The 20,863-nt window shown below is 39.9% G+C and overlaps 1 protein-coding gene and 1 long non-coding RNA gene across 2 annotated transcripts in view; one reads left to right on the forward strand and one right to left on the reverse strand.

Annotated features, from left to right (window-relative positions):
- Positions 1-20,863, reverse strand: part of LOC117811550 (adhesion G protein-coupled receptor A3) — a 251,293-nt gene that overhangs the window by 140,332 nt on the left and 90,098 nt on the right. Inside the window, exons 9-12 of the mRNA XM_034681900.1 lie at positions 17,504-17,723; positions 16,933-17,082; positions 15,609-15,770; positions 15,054-15,287 (exon numbers count right to left, since the gene is read on the reverse strand). Of these exons, the coding sequence (XP_034537791.1) occupies positions 15,054-15,287; positions 15,609-15,770; positions 16,933-17,082; positions 17,504-17,723 (766 nt within the window). The remainder of the gene's footprint in view (positions 1-15,053; positions 15,288-15,608; positions 15,771-16,932; positions 17,083-17,503; positions 17,724-20,863) is intronic.
- Positions 5,448-6,283, forward strand: LOC117811552. Its single transcript, XR_004631025.1, has 3 exons — positions 5,448-5,555; positions 5,885-5,973; positions 6,204-6,283. It is a non-coding gene; the product is annotated as an uncharacterized LOC117811552 (long non-coding RNA).

Genomic DNA, 20,863 nt, shown 5'->3' on the forward strand with positions numbered 1-20,863 from the left:
TATGCTATAAAATGTGGAGTTAAATTTAAAATCTAAGTAATGAGTTTATGACAAGCTGGCTTGCAATTAACTTCATGTATGTCCAACCATCCCAAGAAAACCTGAGGGGTCATCTAAAGGTTAATAAAGAATTGCCATGAGCTTGAAACTTCTGAAGTTTACATGCATACCCCTTTTCAACGAAATGCCACATGATGTCAGATGAATGCACAATGTCCATTTTTCTGTCACTGTGCCCAGGCAAGGTAATATCATAAAAATGCTAATTTTGCAACCAACTCAGACAATCTTCCCTCAAAAGTTCCGCTATTCTCCTAAGTTTTCTTCTTTGTTAAGTTTTGCTGGATGACATGAACTATTGGCTACACTGACCCCATAATATCTGGTGGTACTGCAATGCTATGTCTGTTTCTGTAAGCTTTAAGCAAACATCCAGAAATAAAGATGAAGGGAAAAGGCTCTGATTACATCCATTATGTGTATCAGAACGTAGAGCATGAATGAGTCTATAGACGAGTTTAGTGACCATCACAGCAATGTTCCTTCACCAAGGAGACTGTCAATTCAATGAAGAACAAAACACATTGATAGTTTCATTTTACTCCTAACCATAATCTCACCCTTAGACGTACTTGTATTTTCCAGTATAACCTTCTGACAGTCAGCTGCTGAATATGTCAAACGGTCATGTAGAAATGATATGTTTTCTGTAAAAGGGCTAGCCGTGGTTGCAGCTTGCAATAAAGTTGCAGGGCACAAGAATATGAATGTATCTTTGCAAGTCAGTGCGACACAAATACTAAATCATCTCTGGTAGATTGTACAGTTAGGCATGATTTTTTTGCTAGGTTTAAATTTGGAGTAAATGCAAAGAAAGAGTTAAAAACACAGCTTTAAAGGTCATGGTTTGGAAGCTGAGACTATTCAATACTTGCTTATGAAAAGGTGCATGCACAAAGCTCTTGGATGTTCCCTGTATGCACAAACCCCAGGTGAAGTACTGTGTTTTTTGGAGAGACCAATGTCCCCAGACCTGCAAGCTAACAACCTTTCCGTAGCCTGCATTGCTAATTGTAAAAGTCCACGCTTCCATTTTTTTTTTGCCCTTAGTGGATTTTAAAATGAGATTCATCAAAAACGTACAATACCCAACAAGTACAATTTTTAGTAACCACATTTTTTATTGTTACACAAATCCCCTTGCTTCAAGCTTTTTAATTAAGCCTCAGGTGTTCAGTTATGCTGCCCAGTTAATCTTCCCATCAGCTGTCAGAATCAGGGAGTTTCAGTATTCATGGGATGATGAATAATTCCTCTTTGGGCTCCTTATAAAAATTCATACAGTGACTTATTTTGATCAACTGGGTGAGAACCTGTGCACACATGGAACTTGAACACAAATATAGCTCTGTATTAAAGCGTCTTGAGCTTAAATTGTTGGGAACCCATGTGCTGAACTATTAAGAAGCTTGGATAAAAACATGTCACAGTAGCATTGGCACCATTACCTGCCAAAAAGGAACTGTCAATCACCCAAACATACTCAATCACACAGAGAAAACTCACCCAGCCTGTCCTAATATTCAGTTCATTCATACCACAAAGCTTCAAAAGATAGAAAGTTTTTATCTGCGCCAAAAGATTGTTCCCAAATTCCAGCAGAAACTGTTCATATTTTCAATATTTGAAGCCAGAGAGTCAAAGCTGGCGTTCTGCCATGTGTGGAGATGAGTGGTGGAAGACAGAAGACAAATACTTCTTGATAGTGACTCTAAAATAACCAAAGAATTCACTCTGTCAGATTTATCCGTGCCAATTAGTTTTGTAGTAGAGCTGTGAAATACAGTGTGACAAGAGAAAAATGTGTTCATTTACATAGTACATCTGTGCAGTGTTGTAATATTAATATGAGGGTAAGATACTACTACTCAACACACAGAGATGTGACAATGAAATTTAAGTGGGAATCTGAGAAAAAAAAAAGAAAAGGCTTGTTGTAAGTAAGAAGCATTTGACTCGACTAGTTCCAAAAATCCAGTTAAATGGAAAAACCAGGTCAGCATGTGAAAACTTGGGTTAATATTCGGCTATGGTTTGAGCATGCACACTGGCATTGGTTGCTTCCTGTGTCAGTATGTATAAAGCAAAAAAGAAAAGAACAATAATCTAAAGGTTCAACAGATAAGACCCTTTTTGAAAATCAATGCATGTCCATCAAACAAACATACAGAAATTACTATTACTAGTCTAAAAATGCTTGCTTTTCAATTGAACATCTACACGTTAACCATTCCCATTGTGACCTTAAGAAGTAAAGAGAATAATAACAACAATATAATAATGCGGGGAGTCCTTGCTAGATACATTAACCAGCACACTGATGTGCACAGGTTATGCTTTCTGTGTGGAGTTAGCTTGTTATCCACATATTTTGGTTCTCCCAGCCCTACCCTACCCTACCGTACCATACCGTACCGTACCATACCATACCGTACCATACCACACCACACCACACCATACCATACCATACCATACCATACCATACCATACCATACCTTACGACACAACATTGTCCCCTTGGGCAAATTTCAAATTTCTCCTGGACCCAAGTTCTGCCATTCCTCCCACAGTCCTTGGAGTCATGTCTTAGAAATGGCTGTTTTTGAAATATTGACCCAAAAAATGTGCTTCATGTTGGTCTTGTTCGTCAAAAACAAATATCTGCCCGGAATAGCCTGAAACAGCCATGGACCAAATAAATCTAACCAGACAGCAGCTTTTCTGACAGCAGCTACCTTCGGCATATTTAAATGTGTTTTCAGGCTGAAACATCTATGCTTTTGTCGGTGGTCAGGGGCTGAAATGAAATGTTATGTATGTGGTGTTTGTGTGGCATTTTGGGTGTTTATTTTGCAGACAAAGAGCAACTAGACTCACTGAAAGCAAGGGAGAGAGTGATGTACAGTTGTCACAGCTAGACTCACCAAGTCTTCTTAAGGACAATAATAAGTCCCTTTACCAATGTAGTATAACAGTTTATAGCATATAACACAATGTAAAATGTAATTATTAAAGAAATCTTCCTCCCAAAACAGACAGAAAATGTTTTATTCTATTTTTGTCTGACCTTTATCTACAATAGCTTGAGTTTATCTTACTATACGTCAGTGCAAGTAAATAAGATCCAGATTGAGCAAGGGACTGATGTTGAAATGGTGAGTTTCATCATGCCATGGTTTGCCAAGGTGTTCGCACAGCAGGGCCGTATGTTGTCTGTCCTAGTCCAGTTGGACCCAAAAAGGCTATAAACAGTGCTGAGCTTCTGCCAGAGAGAGACAGAAGCAGATCGCACAGACAGTCAGTCAGGAACAAGAGGAGGCAGGGAACAGTGTGGAGGAAAGCTCACATATTAATCACTAGTGAAGCCATTCTTTAATGGTTCATGTGCTTTCTTAATTAATGACATTCAGACACAAGATTGCAGTTGGTGAGGACTCTGATGAACAATGCGGACGTTTTGTGTCAACATCACATTCACATATGCTTACGATTAAGTTTACTAATTAGTTGTATTTTGGTATAGAGGATAATTTTGGATATAACAAAATGCAATATTGAAAGACCACTGGGGGAATGAAAGCAATGAAACAAAACATGCCAACTTCTTTGTAATTCTAGTGCAGCCAGCAGTTAACTTCCATTTCTGCCAACACTGACTTTTCTGTGCTGGTTCATAACATACCCTTGGGTATATAGAACCTGTTAAACTGTTTCTGATGAGTTTGAGTTCAACTATAGACAGTAAATTACACTGAGATTTCACCTTAGCGGTATGAAACCAAGAAACCCCATTAAGTAACTATCAGGATTAAGTCAGCTGAAACAATAGCATAATGATTCTGATTTGAGAAAAGTAAAGATACAAGATTTGTCGGGTCTGTCATCACGAGAAAGACATAAGTAATGTTTGTTTTTCGAATGAGGTCAGATTGATCATTCGTTATGCATTCAAGATAGTGTAGAAATCTAACCTCTGAGTGGCTTTAGCAACACAGGGTCAGGCAGATACTGTATACAGTGGGTATGGAAAGTATTCAGACCCCTTCACTTTTTTACATTTTATGTTACAGCCTTATTCCAAAATGGATTCAATTATTTTTTTCCCTCAACATTCTACACACAATACCCCATAATGACAAAGTGAAAAATGTTTTGTAGACATTTTTGCAAATTAATTAAAAATGAAACACTCAAATGTCGCATGTACAAAAGTATTCAGACCCTTTATTCAATACGTTGTTAAAGCACCTTTGGCAGTGATTACAGCCTCCAGTCTTCTCAGGTATGATGCTACAAGCTTAGCACACCTGGATTTGGGGAGTTTCTCCCATCCTTCTTTGCACATCCTCTCAAGCTTGATGAGGTTGGATGGGGAGCGTCAGTGCACATTTATTTTCATGTCTTTCCAGAGATGTTCAATCAGGTTTAAGTGAAGGGGTCTGAATACTTTCCCTACCCACTGTATATCTGCCTAAATAAACCAATGTCAGATTACTGGAGGTTGGGAGCTGGGATGTTGGTATTGCTGACTGAGTTGCTCCTGCTTTTGCTCTCCACAAGTACTACTTTTCCTGCTCATAAATAATTGATCAATAATGCTCGGATTACAAATGTATAGAGAATATTAAAGTACAATATTCAAAATAAAGATTAAATAATAGCTGATCCGCTTGATATTCAGTTCAGCTGTAATTTGACATATTGTCAACTTAGAAACAAAAACATTATATGTGGATAATCTGTTTAAAGACCATATTAAAAGTAAAACTTGTGGTTGAAACTTAAAAAGTTGCTAAATGTGAAACCGGTTTGATAAGAATTATGTGATGACTCTGTATCCAATTAGTAAGTCTGCCTGTTTTGTCTCTGACCTACCACCTTTGCTTTGAGAAAACAGTGTTTGCTGCAGCTTTTACAATGTTAGAAAGGCTGACTGGTGACTCATGAGGGAGCCTGTCTGTGTGAGCGCGTGCATTATGTGCATTTATTTCTGTATCTCTGACACACCACATGTATTTATCCAACACAAAGTTCACACTCTGAACACAAGTGTTGCCTTCCTGGTGGGAGAAAAGATGGCTACTTTCACACAACAGACCTTCATGTCTCTATTTAGAGTTACTCTTCCTGTCTGTTAACCCCACATGACATTCACATCAGATGTATTCCACTAAATCTGTACCTCGATTAATCATTTTAAAGAGTGCTCTGTGTTTAAGCTTTCCTCCCAAAGACATGCATTGTCCTCTAAAGATGATCCTGAGACCCTGAGATGTCTCTCTGCTGAATGATGTGCGGTTAATTGTCATGGCAACACAATCACTTGTTGCTTTTCGCATTCAAACTTCAGATTATACAAGGCCTCAACCTCTGTGTGGTCTGTATTACTCAAATATGAATCAGTGCTGCTCTGGAAAAAAAAAAATCATCTTAGTGTTGCAGTGTCAACAACATTTTAGAGCACAACTCTTCAGTCCTGGCTTTATTCACTTCAGGTTTGACGCAGACCAGCAGAAAATTCAGCTTTAAATTAAGTGGAGATCAGAGTTCAATAAGGCATTAAAGGCTGATTAAAGTGATCTTATCCTTTAGTCAAAAACAATGTGATGATTAAACAATCAACATTTCACAAATGCTCTTACAATCAGATATAGATTATTCCCTACAACAAAGCACTTCATGTCTGGTTCATCTGTCTGTCATTTATCAATGTGGCTGTAAAACAGAGAGAGATCTAATCTACTTCTAATATCACTAATAATGCTCTCAATCTCTCCTGGTAACACTGATCACAGATGTTTAATGAAGCTGATTTTTCTTCTAGGCAGAATACCATCATATTGACATTCATGAATTTTCCCAAACCAAGAGGAAGTGGTCGGGCCTTATCAATAAAAGCAGCATTATGAGCTGGTGAGTTGATTTTACAAAGATTTGAGGAGCACCTAGTGCTGCTGATGAATCATGTTGGCTTGCTGTTGGGAGCTGGAGGCAAATAGTTGCTGCAAGGCAGAGATTCATGGGAATAAGAAAAAAAAAGTGGAGAAAAAATGAGGCAGCAGTGTTAAAAGTCTTTGCTGTATGTTGTCATGGAGGAAGTCACCTAAACTGAATACTGTTTGTGTATATTTGTATGTGAACAGGTTGTCCTGGAGGATTGGAACTCTGACAGGGTGAGCAAGACTCTGACCTGAAGCAAGGGTGACTTATTTTTATAACAAAGAGGTTCTTTCACAAGAACAACCAGCTCACTACTTTATCCTGCTCGTTATATGACTTCTTAATCCATCAGTTATTTTCATAAAATATGTATTTGGAAAAACGATTATAGTTTCTCTGTTGAAAAGAGTCAGTTACACTTATAGTTAAAGCTATGTTCATAAGCAGCAGTTAACTCTGTATAGCCTTTCTTAAAGTGAGCTGAGTTAGCCGTTTTTACTCATATCACAAGTGATGAAGTAAAACAAGGTGAGCAGGACCGCACAAATCAACGAAGCTACTGATAAAGATTTGAGAATTGACATTCCCTTGCCATGGAGTATTGACCAATTCGGAAAAAGTATTTCACACAGCCATGTAATGAAATCCAATTATTGTCAGTGAACGGCCAGCCCTATCTTTCTATCGACTTATATAACACAAAAGACAAGTCATACGCAACACCACAAATTTGGAAGTAGCATGTTGTTGTTTCACTTTCAGTTGCTCCCTTTGTGAAAGTGGTGGTTGGTTTTTCAGTTGATTGGTACTTAAGTTTCAGTCCCAGATATTTTTGGAAACCATACTCGGGAAATTGTAAAGATACAGGAATCTGTTTGCAAAAGACTGATGGTGTTTCTCAGTGTATGCAAGTGTATGTCCATCTGTGAATTTGGAGATGGTGGCTTGAAAACAGTGTCATCTACTAATGGGAAGCCCTGCCGAGTTCACTGTGTACATTTTTTAGTTCAATAACACTCCTAATTTCATAACTTATTGTGTGTATCTAACCAAAACTGTGTCTAGAAGTATCAAGTACTTTGCACTTCTAGGATGTAAAGAGTTTCTCTCCCAACTTCATTGTTGAAGTCTTACCAGGTGTTGCATTTCTATTTTTGCCGTCTGAACTTTAGCACCTTGCACAGGCTACAGCAGGGCAGATAGATCACAATTTTAAAAGCACCACCAAACTGCTGTATCTAATGAGATGGGGTTAAGATTGAAACAGTTTTTTTAATATATATATATATATACATATATACAGGAAGGATTAATTGCAGATTTTCTATCAGTACGGGCAGTTACTTTATCAACCTGATCTGTGGCACAGGGGCTTTTGCTCAGTAGACTCTTGACATTTGCAATGTGAAATTAAAATGTATTATTAATTTCATTTCAGAATATTTCACCAGAACAAAAATTGTTTAACCACTTGATTTGCTTACTTAAGGATAGGTGTGCTAAATTCTTAGGAAATACTGAAGATGTTAACTGACAATAAGGCAGGGATATGAATAAATTGAACAAGGTTTCATAAAAACTTAAAACTTAAAATACTACCTGCTAACAGCACTTCTGCAGGGTATTTTACAGGCAGAGGAATATCTAAATGCAATTATTCAAACAAGAAATCAGTCTTGAAATAATAAGTATCTTCTCTGTGTGGTTGCTGGAGCTCATGCAAAGGAATTCAGCCTGTCAGGCTTTAGCAGATTATCGGTAATTGGTGAAGTTTCCCACATGCCCCTGTGAAAGGTAGAGAGTAAGGGGGAGAGAGAGTAAGATATTGTAGCAGGGTGATGATAGCTTGAATAGATTAGCACCCTTTTATGGGCAAGTGAAGTCACTTTCCAGTCCCCTAACAATTACCATTAAAGTGCTCTCGAGCAGGAAGCCGCTCCTCACCTCTCAGCGGCTTCAGAGGAGCAAGAGCTGAGGATAGCGGTCTGCTTGGAGGTGTGAGAGTGTGAGTCGCTCAGGGAGGACGAGCTGTGGTCATTGTGCACACTAACTGAGGTGGAAAAAGTAATACGCTTCTTCATCTCACGCACAAAAACAGAACTTTGTTCTCTTAAATAGAGCAAGTCTTATGAAAGCAAAAGTTCCTCGTGAAAAAAAAAGGTATCCCCCTATTTAATGCCATAACACAGAATAATAACAGCACATTTGCTACAGTAGAAGCCCAGCTGGCTACTGATTCAATCCAATAACACCTCTTTTTTATTGTTGCCTGTTGTGCAGGATGACTGTTGTCCTCTTGGGTTAATTTGTTTATTGTCTTAGTCATTCCCCTACTATATTCAAGTGAAGCACCTTTTAAGTGCGACCGAAATTAAATGTGACACCCTCTCTCCACCTACAAGACTCCTGCTGTAAATTGGCTGCTGCATTTATGTGATGCTCTTAGTCAATGTGTCTTGTTAAATCAAGATTAACTTAATGGAGATACAGCATGGCTTTGGCCTTTAATGTTCTGCAGCCCTGCTTCGTATTATTATGGTTTCTCCATGCCAGCTAGCCAGTGATTCAGTAATAATCTCCACCATAGCACTAAGTCAATACTGTGTAAATAATAGTGCTGCTGTGTGCTGGTGGTACAGGTGATACAGCACGGATATTAGTCATATTGTGATGAAGCAGTTACACCAGACTTCACCTTCTTTTCTAAATATCATGAAAGAGGCAGCTATTACAGCTGATGTTCTTCCTTGCAAATTCAAAAGGTATCTGTCTGATAGTGATTACGCAGCATCAATGCATGCAGAGTGAGTTTAAAGGAGGTAGACTTAAAGAGACAGACACAACAGACAAAGCAGTTTCAATTCCGCCATCAGGAGGGATCAGGAGGGATCAGGAGAGCCTGGAATACAATCTACACCTCGAGATTTGATATCTGTCAATACACCAATGTATCAATTGCATACCATCATTTCTTAGCCCTGAAACCTAAAAACTTCTGTGAATGAAAATCAAAACATTTTCTCAGCTTCTATAAAACGGCAGCTTACCCAGTGAGTTGTCACCACCAGCGAGTACTGTTAAAAAGTAGTTAAAAAGAACGACAGATTTTGTAATTCATCATGCAATGATTTCGAACATGCGCAATGTTTTTGTATCACAGACTGTAGATGGGAAAGGGACCGTACTGAAATAACCTGAGTTTCACACATGAGGCGTGTTGACTGAACGACGGCTGTGGAACGGCTTGATTTTCATTTTGGCATGCAAGTTAACAGATAAGAGCATTCAGACTGCGGGCGTGAGCAGCGTATCTCATTCGCCAAAAATCTTGCCAATAGGAAGCTTGTCTATTTTTCGGAGAGCCGCAGGTGGACCTCAGCCAAAAAAAGACAGAACAATGATAGATTGAGAGCTGCAGTGGCTTCATATAAGCTCTATTTATTCCACAGGCATGGAAAATATACATATACTGTATACTGAAGCAACTCCGGAATGCTTTTCAAAGTAAAAACCCAATCTGACTTTTCTGTGGAGAGACGGAAGTTTTGTGCAAGACAGTTTTAGCTGCAAAAAACTCACGTAGAATCATGTAAAAAGATAATTTCCTATTAAGACCGACCCCCCAAACCCGTATAACACTGGGAAGCTTCTCTGATGTGGGATAAAAAAGTGAATGAAACAAATTCCTAATTCATTGTGGGCTTTAAGTACATAATCTTGCAAATCAAATCAAGTTACCGAGATTTATATTCCAGTATGATCTCCCCCTCTTCTACCCCTCTTTCTGTCCCCCATGTGTGTGTGTCAAGCATCAACCTTCGGCCGCTAGAATTGAAACCAATGCTGACGTGTTAAAAACTGCAGTTTCTCGAATGTCCACTTGAGGCTGGCTTCAGAAGTACCAGAAACCACATACACAACCATTCAAAAGAGAAGATCTTTGCAGCAGAAATAATCATTTTTAAGGCATGGTACAAAAAAATTAGTTTAGCTTGAATAGCTACTTTCTCAATCAGGACCCACAGCTGACTTGACTGACAGGTCGGAACGCTGTAGCTGTTAGCAAGGAGACTCAAAGCTCTTTACCGCACACTAGCTCGACAGATGTTAGGTTGCTTTCAGCATTTCCAGTTTGGCACTTGCCAACTATGGGCTTCAAAACAGCGCTTCAGAAACAGATAGGTGACGACACGGATACTACGTCCATTTATTATACAGTCTATGGTGTGTGTGTGTATCAGTGCACACAGGTATTTTGTGCCTGAATGTAAATAAAAGACCTGTTTTTACTCTAAAGGAGATCAATTTCTAAAAAAAGAACCTCTGAAACCAATCCTGTACAGATAAGGCAAACAGCTTGTTACGTAAAGAGTGATTATTATGTTTGTTTTATTTATGTACATCCATTACACTTTACAGTCGCTCACACGCCACTTCTACATTTGACATTTGTAAAGCCAAGACATTTCAGCAACAGATCATTCATGTCCATAACTTGTGTAAAACTTGTGAAGAAAGCCAAGCCTGACAGCAGCAACTCACGCAGCTAACGCCCAGCCAACATGCAGCCTGTGTGGATATCACCAAGGCATAAGCTGTGACATGCCATAATTGTAACACAGCAAACACACTCCCTGTCCAAAGCCAGCCTAACATCGGACTTCCACTCAATTACGTGTTCAGTCAGGCAGGTTTTTAAAGTACAGCATGGAGCAAACTGCTTCATACTGTACTGAGTTAATTGGCAATGGTTTTCTACCTTTATGACAAGCTTCTCCTCATCCATGTTGTCGTCACTGGCCTCTGAAAACCTATGACCTGTTCACTCAAGGCCTGTTTTTTGAAGTAGGATTGTACAAGGTTCTTATCAATGATAAATTTAATGATAGTCTTCTGCTTAGAGGTTGACTTGAGTTCCTAAACAGAAGCATAGTCGTATAGCTGCAGACAAGGAAGTGTGAAAAAAATGTAGTCAGTTGGAACAGTTCTACATAAACATCAGTGTCACTTTATGCATTTTTTTTTTACATTTTCACCCCTTCACTTTGTCTTCTGACAGCTCTTTCCTTAGGCACCATGATTTTAACCGCACTGACCCATTTCTTATGCATGCAGCCCAGGATGTCAGATCAGCTGTCGGTGGGTTGAAGATCCTTTTGACAACAAAACATTGCATAAATAACTTTTATGCAATGTTCCCTTTTTGGGTTACATATGTAATGCATCAATATAACAACAGCTCCACACATTTTCTTACTTAAATAAGAATATTTTCAAGACCATGTAAAGGGAAAGACTCTCCATTGAAATGAGTTAATGATCAGAAGCCTTGCAGTGCAGCACAGATCACACACAATCTCATTTTTACAGTATTTATTAAAATAAATCCACTGTACTGAGAGTTTGGTGTGAAAAAATAAACTCAAGGACATCCAGTGCAACACAGCTCCAGCACAGAGACAGAAAAAGACGAAATATTCTGGATTCAGCTGAAGAAAGAGAGGGTGTAGGGAAACTTGTCAAAAGCATGACATGCAGATGTAGAGACGTGTTCTCTGTGTTCACCAAAATAAATGTTTTCTCGACATTTACCAAAGCCCAGATGGAAATCATCAGGAGGTGAATTTGAGCAAATTGGTTGAGTGTGGTGTGTTGTCCCTCCCTTGCTGCAGCTGACTTGGCTCTGCTTCTAGTAATCCATACATACATACAGGCATATGTGCACACAATATACACACAGCCTGGAGCAAGAATTAAGTGCCGTAATTGCTGACAAAACCACAGAGACTTGACACTGACTCACCAGAGGAGAAGATGAAGGAAATGAAATAAGCATGCAGACTGAAGAGGAAGCACGCACACACTCTCTGCTCCTGACACACACACTAACACGCACAGACAGGGCACACTCACACGCACACTGAATGAATTCATCAGCGGAGTGAGTCGCTTGAGGCTGCGAACTGTTCAAATGTTGCACAACTCTGCCACTTCTGTGCCAGGGGAGCTGAATGTCTCGCCTGCCGTCTGCAGGAGCACTGTGCCCCCTCCTCTGCTGATGGGGTGTTTGTCATTTGGGACAGACACAACCAGAGCCACAGTGAGGGGGGGCAGCTGATTTAAAGTGACAGGGATGCAAGGCCATTTTATTCATCACAGGGGAGTGGCCAACATTCACTGTCTCTCAGATAACTGTCCTATTTGCTGGTCGAGCCGAGCAAATAGGACCTACCCCACCTATCATCAGCTGATTTACAGCTTGCCAACTAACCCAAACAGGGTGTCATCTCTCGGGGACAAATAGGTAGCAACAGACTTAAAGGCAGGTGGTAATCCTTCTTGCATGCTTCAGCTGTGTGGGGCTGCAGGATTCATTTTAATGTGCCCACGAGCTGCTGTGCAAGCTGTTCACCCTTCTACTGTTTTATTTCTCCCTCAGTTGCTTTCTTTCTCCACTGTAATAATTTGATCTGACCAAAAGCAAAGCAAATTTACATTTCAGGTCACTTGTGCAGGTTTGATTACAGTACCATTCGTGCTTTAGCCAAATATTGACCTACCAGATACGTAGAAAAATCAAAACCTCAGCTTGTTTCATTTCTTCTCCATCTCCAGGAGCTGTGTCTGGATTAGCTCCCCTGCTGCTTTCAGCTACTTGTGGCTGACCAGTGCACAGTTTGATGACCTGTTAGCTAGGATCAGTACCAGCTACTGGAGCTCTGTTTCAACTGTGGAGCCTGTATCTGTCTCTCCTGGCTGAGTGGCAGTTTCACTGTACAAAGCAGGTAAAACATCCGCTGAAATCTGGATTACTAAAGCAAGCCTGACAAATGGAAATCAACATCAACTTGTTGTGAGTGGAATGCAATAAACAGGTTGAAATAACAAGATGATGCAGAACTGTAGAAATACAAAAAATCTAGCTAAATTGCTGATTTCTTGAAAGGTGATGCTGTCAGTCGTTTCTGATGCAACGTTGTCAGGAGACATGGCTGACAGGGCTTTGCGACACATTGTCAGGTAAATTACATGCTCGAGTTAAATTTCTTTAACTTGCTAAATATGAGTCAAACAAATCTGTCTCATTCATTCCCCACAATCTCTCTTATTCAAAATGACTGGTGCAAACTGACACCTTTCACTGATATTTTTTATGTAGTTGCACAAAGCTAAATCCAAGCAGCATCTCCCCTTTTCCAAATACATCTTTGAACATCTGTTTTTCTTTTATGTGAAGCCCCTGAATACATTCTGAAAATATTTGGCCACATTCACCCACATCTTCCTGAGATTGACTTTCATTTGGTTTTAGGAAAGTTCAGAAGGAAAAACTAGGACCCTCTTTAAAACACCATGATGCATCTTTAGGAGTTCATCCTGAGATAATAATGTTCCATAAATTTCTAGGGCAGATCCATAACATGTATTCAAACTACATAAGTGTTTGCACCTGTTTTCTTAATTTGATCTCAAAACATGGAGCTCATGCCAATTTTTCCTGTCATGGAAAAACGTCCCCTCGATTGTCAGTATAAGATAATGTACAGAAGGGCTACACATTGAAAAAGGAGGTAAAGGGACAACACAAATGTGAAAATTAAACGTTACTCTGATTGCACCCCAAACCTTGAGTCAAGAAAATCTCTAGTAGTTCTAAGATTGAATGTATGCTGAAAGTTAATCAATCATTACAGCATATTTTGTAGCACCAGTAGAAATAATAAATGAAATAATACAAAATAATTGCCAAAAACCAGGGCTGTCAAACAATACACATTTTTAATCTTGATTAATCGTTGAATTTTGATAGTTAATTCAATTTTTAATCACATGTTTAAGGTTCTAAAGACATTTTTTTAAATCCATATTAACAATGTAAAGCAGCTCATACCAGTGTCTTGATTTAGGAATCAAATGAATGCAATGAGAATGTACTTTATGATCTTGACTTTTAGATTTATTATTTAAATGCTGCTCTGCTACACCAGTGTGGTCTGAAACCATTATTTAGAGGCAGTAGACAGCCTTAAAGTGTGTACTCTATCAAGTACTCTGTTTATTTTCATGTTTTAGGATAACACTGTGACACATTACAAAATATGCCAGGAGTGCATCTATTATATGTGCAGCACATTTCAATAAATTGCATAACAAACAAAAACACCCCCATAGCTCCATTAACTTGAAGTGTTGTTGAAAATTGAAGAGCGTTAGGTGAACAAAAGAAAAAAGGGATGAGTCAGTCATCATTGTAAGGCTTGCTCCAAAAAACTCAAAAATAGGAACCCCTCATCGTAATCACAGGAATTCAGTGAGATGTAACACTGAGGAAGATTTAGATTTGGATTTGGATTAAACTAACAGAATGGTCCAAAGATGAGCTTCCACAGCAGGATATTTGTAACAGCACAGTACTTTTGTTAAGTGAGCTGTCTGGTAAACGTGTGAAATGTGTTATTCAATAGCAAAGTGGTGTTATTGTTTTCTCATCAGGGCAGCAGGAAGCAGGAAGACACTGTTGCGGCTTAACTACAGGGTGCCGGGAGGGACAAAATAGCATGAGATTGAAAAAGAAAAAAAGAAAAACCTTGATTTCACACCTTAATTACACTGTGATCAACACATAGGCTCTATTAAAAACAGATACACTCAATTATATCACTCAATCAGAGCGCGCCATCATCAGAAACATCACGCTGCCACCAGAAAATGACACAGCTGAAGGGAAACAAAAAGTTTGATCTCAAACTTTAAGTAAAACTTCCCTGAAACAGAAGAAAGAAGATGACCATATCTTAACCTTGCAGTAGAATTACTTTGGTGAATCTTTTTAAAAGCAGTCTCATAAGTTATAAGAACAAATGTATTTTTCAGAGCGGATGGTGAATGAAGCCCAGTGTAAGGAAACATATAAGTGTGTGGCCTGGAAATATGAAATACAAAGACGGAATCCTGACCTCAAGCTGGAGTGGATTTTACCCACAGAGCAGAGGAAACAGAGTTGAATGGCATATTTTTCAGAGTTTCACACCATTTATCAACTTGAGACTTACCTTGCTGAGCTGGCTGGCCGGTGAGCCGCTGCTGTTGACAGTGTGGCATTTAAAGTTGAGCAACGACTCTTCCTCAGCGTCACGATCCCTGCTCGTGTCCTTGTCACTGTGGAAGTGGCTGTCAGGGAGAGGCGAGGTAGCTGATGAAGAGGGACGCTGAAGTGCCGTGCAGGACAACCCAAGAAAGTTGGAGGGCCGGATCAGAAAGGCCTCTAAAGCTATATTAGCAGATACCTGGTGGGTTATAGAGAGAGAGGAAAGGGTAAATGAGAGAGCGGTGGCAGAGATTTGTTATATTAGTCATTTAGCAGATGCTTTTATCCCAAGTGACAGCGCAGAGGTTAAAAAATAGACAGAAGCAAGAGGAAACAAAGGAAGTAATTTATCTTTCTCTTGCCCTGCTCGAGCTATCTGCTGGAGCCAGATTAACTTCTCATTATTCTGAGCGGTAAGAAAAGAGGTGAAGCTGTGGGACATTTAGTCAGATAATCAACCTTTGGCCTGCCTGAGTGTGGTCTTAAGTATCAGTGTCATTGTCTCTGAGCGCAGCCATACCTTAGAAATGACCTGGTTGTCCCCGGTCAGTGCCAGGTCAGCAATCCGCTCCACACACTGGACGATGCGCGTGCACGCTCGGGCCTCATTCTGCGCCATCCACAGGATATGCTCCTCCACCAGCATCATGTTACTAGCTATGTCGGATATATAGTCTCCGAGCTGCAGGAACACAAGCAGACATGTATGCAACTATGCACAAAGCACACATACTCTGAGAGGCAGAGCCATCATGCACATCAATCATACCCACAACAACAGGCACATTTATAATCTCCAGTCAGAACTGCGAGGGCGGCAATGGTGGCTTCATTCATTAAAGGCAGATTTAATTTAGATTAGCAGCTCCAATGCGGCCTAATCACTTCCATGGGATGGCACTGTGCTATTTACTTACTGTACTTTTCATTGTTGCCTCATTTGACGGTTCTTTATTAGATGAATGAGTGTGGTCTCATCAGCATTGTCTAAGGAATGATAAAACTCTAAGTATCTTCTAATAATACCTCCTCCCGAGTGACCTATGAGGAGTAATGGTACAAAAGAGAGCTAATATTGATTCTTTTCACTAACTGAGCTTAACGCCCGTCCCCTCGCACAACCTGACCTTCATTGTGCCCTTCACTCGCCTCTGGCCACTGACTGAGAGCAGTTCATGTAAGGTAAAAACCTGGCTTGAGAAAAAGGGACATGTCCTCATGACCATAATTGTCATTCTGGTCCAAAGCCGACATGAGCAAGGCAAAAGCACACGAGGTGAAAAGTTAAGCTGTCTGGAATCGACTGAAAGGATTGAATCAAGAACAGCCCTGTGTTAACATGGGTGTCTCATGCTGATGTCCACTGAAGCATTCTTTTCTCTTTGTTTTATCCTGGCTGTTGAGAAGCTGATGGTAGCTCTCACATGGGGAGTTTACTTTCCTTTTCTTGCAGCAAAGCAACATTTAGAAAGCAGCAAAATATTAAAACTACTGAAAAAGACCAGAAAGGGCTGGAAGTAGTTCCATAAAAGTTATAACTCAGACAAATGGAAAGAGTTTGTACACAAAAAACAGACGTATCCTCTGAGTCTGAGAAGTGAATGTTGAATTGACTAATTTGTGTTTAATTATATGCACTCATGGCCTCAAATGCCAGTTTCAAGTCCTCTTCAGAGAGTCCATTGAATGATGGTCCCATTTTAAGTTCAATAGAAAAGGAAGAAAGGTGTACAGTATAACGTAACTGTGATAAATGTCACTACATGTCACTTACGTGTCACTTACATGGTAGAAAAAACCAAGACAGCCGACACATTATTAAGAGACTTGACTGTGGCTCTTACATCTCTCCGTTTCTCCACAAGCCTCGTCAGCCTCTCCACCAGGTGTGTGACAAAGATGACATCCATGACATCACTGAAGTGCGCCGCCCTGCTGGTGAAGGCCACCAACTGCTGACCTAGAGGTTGAGCATTGGTTGTGTTGATGGTTATCTGGAATAAAAAGAACAATAATAAAGATATTTTGAATCCACAGTCTGCTGTGAGTATTCAGCAGAGACGTCACATGAAACAGCTCTGACAGCACATAATAAATTATACATCACTGCGATGCTATTTCTTGCCATGCATGTAGGTTTGTGAACTTGATTACTTTAATGTGGTGCAGATATCCCAGGAGTAACGTTGAATGGAACAGCTTGGTGTGTTATATTGATAAAGACGTATATACTCACATATGCACATAGTTTCAGGCTACAGATTGATCAGAAGAGATGCTACTCTCTGTGCTTCAGGAATCTGAAGCAATCAAGTCTTCCGATTATGCAAATATGTAAAAGTCGGCATCATGATAAAGCGTAAAACTTTAAAGTGATTTTCTGACAACAGAACTAGTGTGAAGGTGTTCTGGTACCTGTGTGAGCTCATGCAGCAGGCGGGTCAGCTCGCTGGCATACGGACACTGAGTGTAGTCATCCTCCGCCCATCGACCGCCTCGATCACAGCGCCGCCACGCCTTCTTCTCCCTTTGACCCGGGGGGTGAGGAGCATTGCCAGAGGGGTGAGGGGCGGAGCCAAAGGTGGCAGGAGCACAGGGCAGGAAGGCCAGGATGCCAGCTAACGTCTTTGGCCACCTGCCACACAAGAGATCACTGATGATCAGGAGTGGAGTGAGTAAAGTCATCTTAACTCTGCACCAGATGTTGATTTCATACTCCCTTTGCTTCGGAAATTATTAATTTGCATATTTGATTTACAGCGAGTGCTAATTGTTTTTGCAGAAGACTGCCAGATTCTGATACTTGATTGTGAAACAATGTGCTGTCTTTCTGATAACTTCTGACTTAATTAACTTTATGGACTAACTTTATTAATCAACTTTAATGTTTTTCCACGCTTTTGCACAAAGAAACTAAACATTTTGATTAATTAACAAAAGTACTTCAATATGCACTAATGGAGAGCTGGTTAATGTGTCCCTCTCTGTCTAAACTCTCTTAATTCTGAAAAACTTCAAATTAGCTCTTTGGAGGTTATACCTTGAATACTAAATGCTCAAAACACAAAGCTAGAGAGCTTGTAGGGTGAGATACATGATGGGAACTCAAAAGCAGAGAAGGTCTTAGGAGTAAGGAGTCGTTTTTTGGAGCTAGACCCATCGGGCTTGTTGCAGTCGTTGTTTCCAGTGATACACCGTGGTCATTTGTGGACTGGCACGAACATTACTTGCCCATGCCCTTGGGCGTAGTCTCTCAACCAGAGAGCTGGCGGTTCAATCCCAGCTCTCACAGTCCATGTGTCACAGTGTCCTTGGGCATGACACTGAACCCTGAATTGCTTCTGAAGGCACAGTCGTTGGTGTGTTAATGTGTATGAATGGGATTAGTAGGTACTGTCTAAATGCCTGTCTCTGTCATCATAGTGTGAATGCGTGTGTGAAATGGTCAATGTGTCATGTTATGTAAAAGCTCTTTTAGTGGTTTCAAGACTATAAAAAGTTCCACACAGTACAATCCATTTACTACAAACCATCATCCCAACTGTTGTTTTTTAATTCAAGTAGCAACCAATAAGATCATCAGATTAAAAAAACAAACTTCAGATATTCTTAGATTTTTCTTAAATTCTTAGATCCGCTGACAAGTGTACACCACAACTATGAACAAAAAGAGTCTGCACTGTGGAGCAGCAGTACATATGTATTTTTTCTATCCTAATGAATTTGTTAAATTCTAGAAGCTAACTAGCTTAAACTAAAATGTAAACTAAAATTGATGTTAAGTCACTGAAACAGTTTCTCGATGCACTGCATTTTTTCCCCATGAAATTTTAATGTGCTTATACTTGACACTGAAAAATACACAAATACATTCAAAACACAAAGTACTTGTGTAATTTCACCATCGATTAAAGCTCCAGTAAGGAGTTTTAAGCTGGCTATGAAAATAACCCTTTAAATGCTTGTTACCACTGCCGGGGGGGTAGGTGTCAGATGAAGTGAAAGGTAGCAGGAAGACAGTGTGTTTAATTTTTAATCAGGACACACTGCCAACACAAGTACAGGTCAGCTACAGTAAAGACTTGAGAGGTACTAATTCAGCCACAGGAGGCACCAGAAATAACACAAATCTCTTTCATTAAGTTATTTGTGAGATTTAACATCCCTGGCTAGTTTCTGTGTATTTTTTCCTGTTCTAAGCTTAGTTCCTATGTAGGTGACTGGTCAGCCATGAACCACAACTCTACGTTGTGTGCCCTCCAAATAAACTAAGAGTTATACCTAAAAAATCCTCTTTGGTGTTTACAGATTGTATCAGAATTTTTTTTTCACACATTGTCAACAGGAAGAGGTGAAATCATAAACCATCTAAATGTGCTAGACTCAATTTCTCAGATTAGTTTGATGTGAAAAAAAAGTGACCTGGTCGTTCCTGGTGTCACTCTTTCTATTTAGAATGAATTACTGTGGCTATGAGGTTTTGACTAATCAGGATCAAGTATCTTCACAGCCAGATGACTTGGTAATACATAATAGTTTACTGATACATTTTTAAAAAAAAGTCATCACTAAACCAAATGGAACTTTGATTGCACTGCAAGACAAACAAGAGTCTTGTGGCGTATGCCTCATTGAGTCTTTTCATGAAAGATGTTTGATTTAAAGCATAAGGGATATTATGTTTATTAAGCATTGGGAAACCATTTGACATTGGCATTCCTTAGTTTGGCCTTAAGGTCCGGACAGCTTGACCTCTACTTTTCAGTTTTTCTCACAAGTCCCAGAACTTTTTGAAGTAAATTACTGAGGCACGAGAGACGGAAAACTAAAGAGAAGGATGTTAATATTCAGGAGAAAACTTCTCCTGCCAGTTCCTTCCTGAGGGCGGAAATTCATCTTAAAAGAGTAATAATAAGCATTCTTCGTACAGCCATGCAAAGTTCAGTGAAGACTCCTCTGTAGCAAGAAATGAGACTTTGTAAATAACGTCATCAAGAGCCAAATCCTAAAACTGCTCTACTGACCAACCTGTGATATTAGGCGAGGTGATTTCAAAGGGGAATGGAAAACTTTCATTTTCTGGGTTAATGCCCGTCAGTGTTTCAATAAAATAAAGCTCATTGGAGTGTAAAAAGTCAGCTAAACAGTCATAGTCCACTAAATTAGCCTCCATTTCCCTGACAAGAAAAGAACTCCAGGTTTAGTTTTAAATTAATGGTCTTATTACATTGCTCCTGGAGCCTCAGGAAAGATTGTTTGTGCTCACACATATTGATCAGTTCCTCGAAAATCACTGGAAAATGGTGACGTTTCCTTCAGGCAACGTCAAAACCTGAGTGCAATAAAGCACCCAAAGTAATTTTCAATGTGTCAACACTTTGACTTCATCTAAATGAAAATAAAGGAGCACAGCACTCAGGACGCTGGTAATCTGTTCTGAGGGTAGAGACCTGCCATCACGCTGCCCCCTCTGCCCCATCCTTGTCTGTGCTCTCTCCATCCACCTTTCTGCAGCAGCTACTTAGTAATAAATGGCGTTAATTTCACCCCCAACAAAAAGGGGGCTCATTTTCCAGCCCATTACTCCAACACTCAGACTGAAACAAAGGCTCTGTGCCTGCTGCGCTGGAGGAGAGCTGTAAGATACAGCAGCTACAACGGATTTTACACGACAAGACAACGGCACCCACGGGGGGGGGGCGCGCAGGGCGTGAGGGGTGTGTTCAAGGTTTCAAGGTGGTCACAAAGACCAAAGGAAAGGGGGAAAAAATGGAA

This window comes from Notolabrus celidotus, chromosome 4 (genome assembly GCF_009762535.1).
Source record: "Notolabrus celidotus isolate fNotCel1 chromosome 4, fNotCel1.pri, whole genome shotgun sequence".
In the NCBI taxonomy this organism is placed as follows: domain Eukaryota; kingdom Metazoa; phylum Chordata; class Actinopteri; order Labriformes; family Labridae; genus Notolabrus; species Notolabrus celidotus.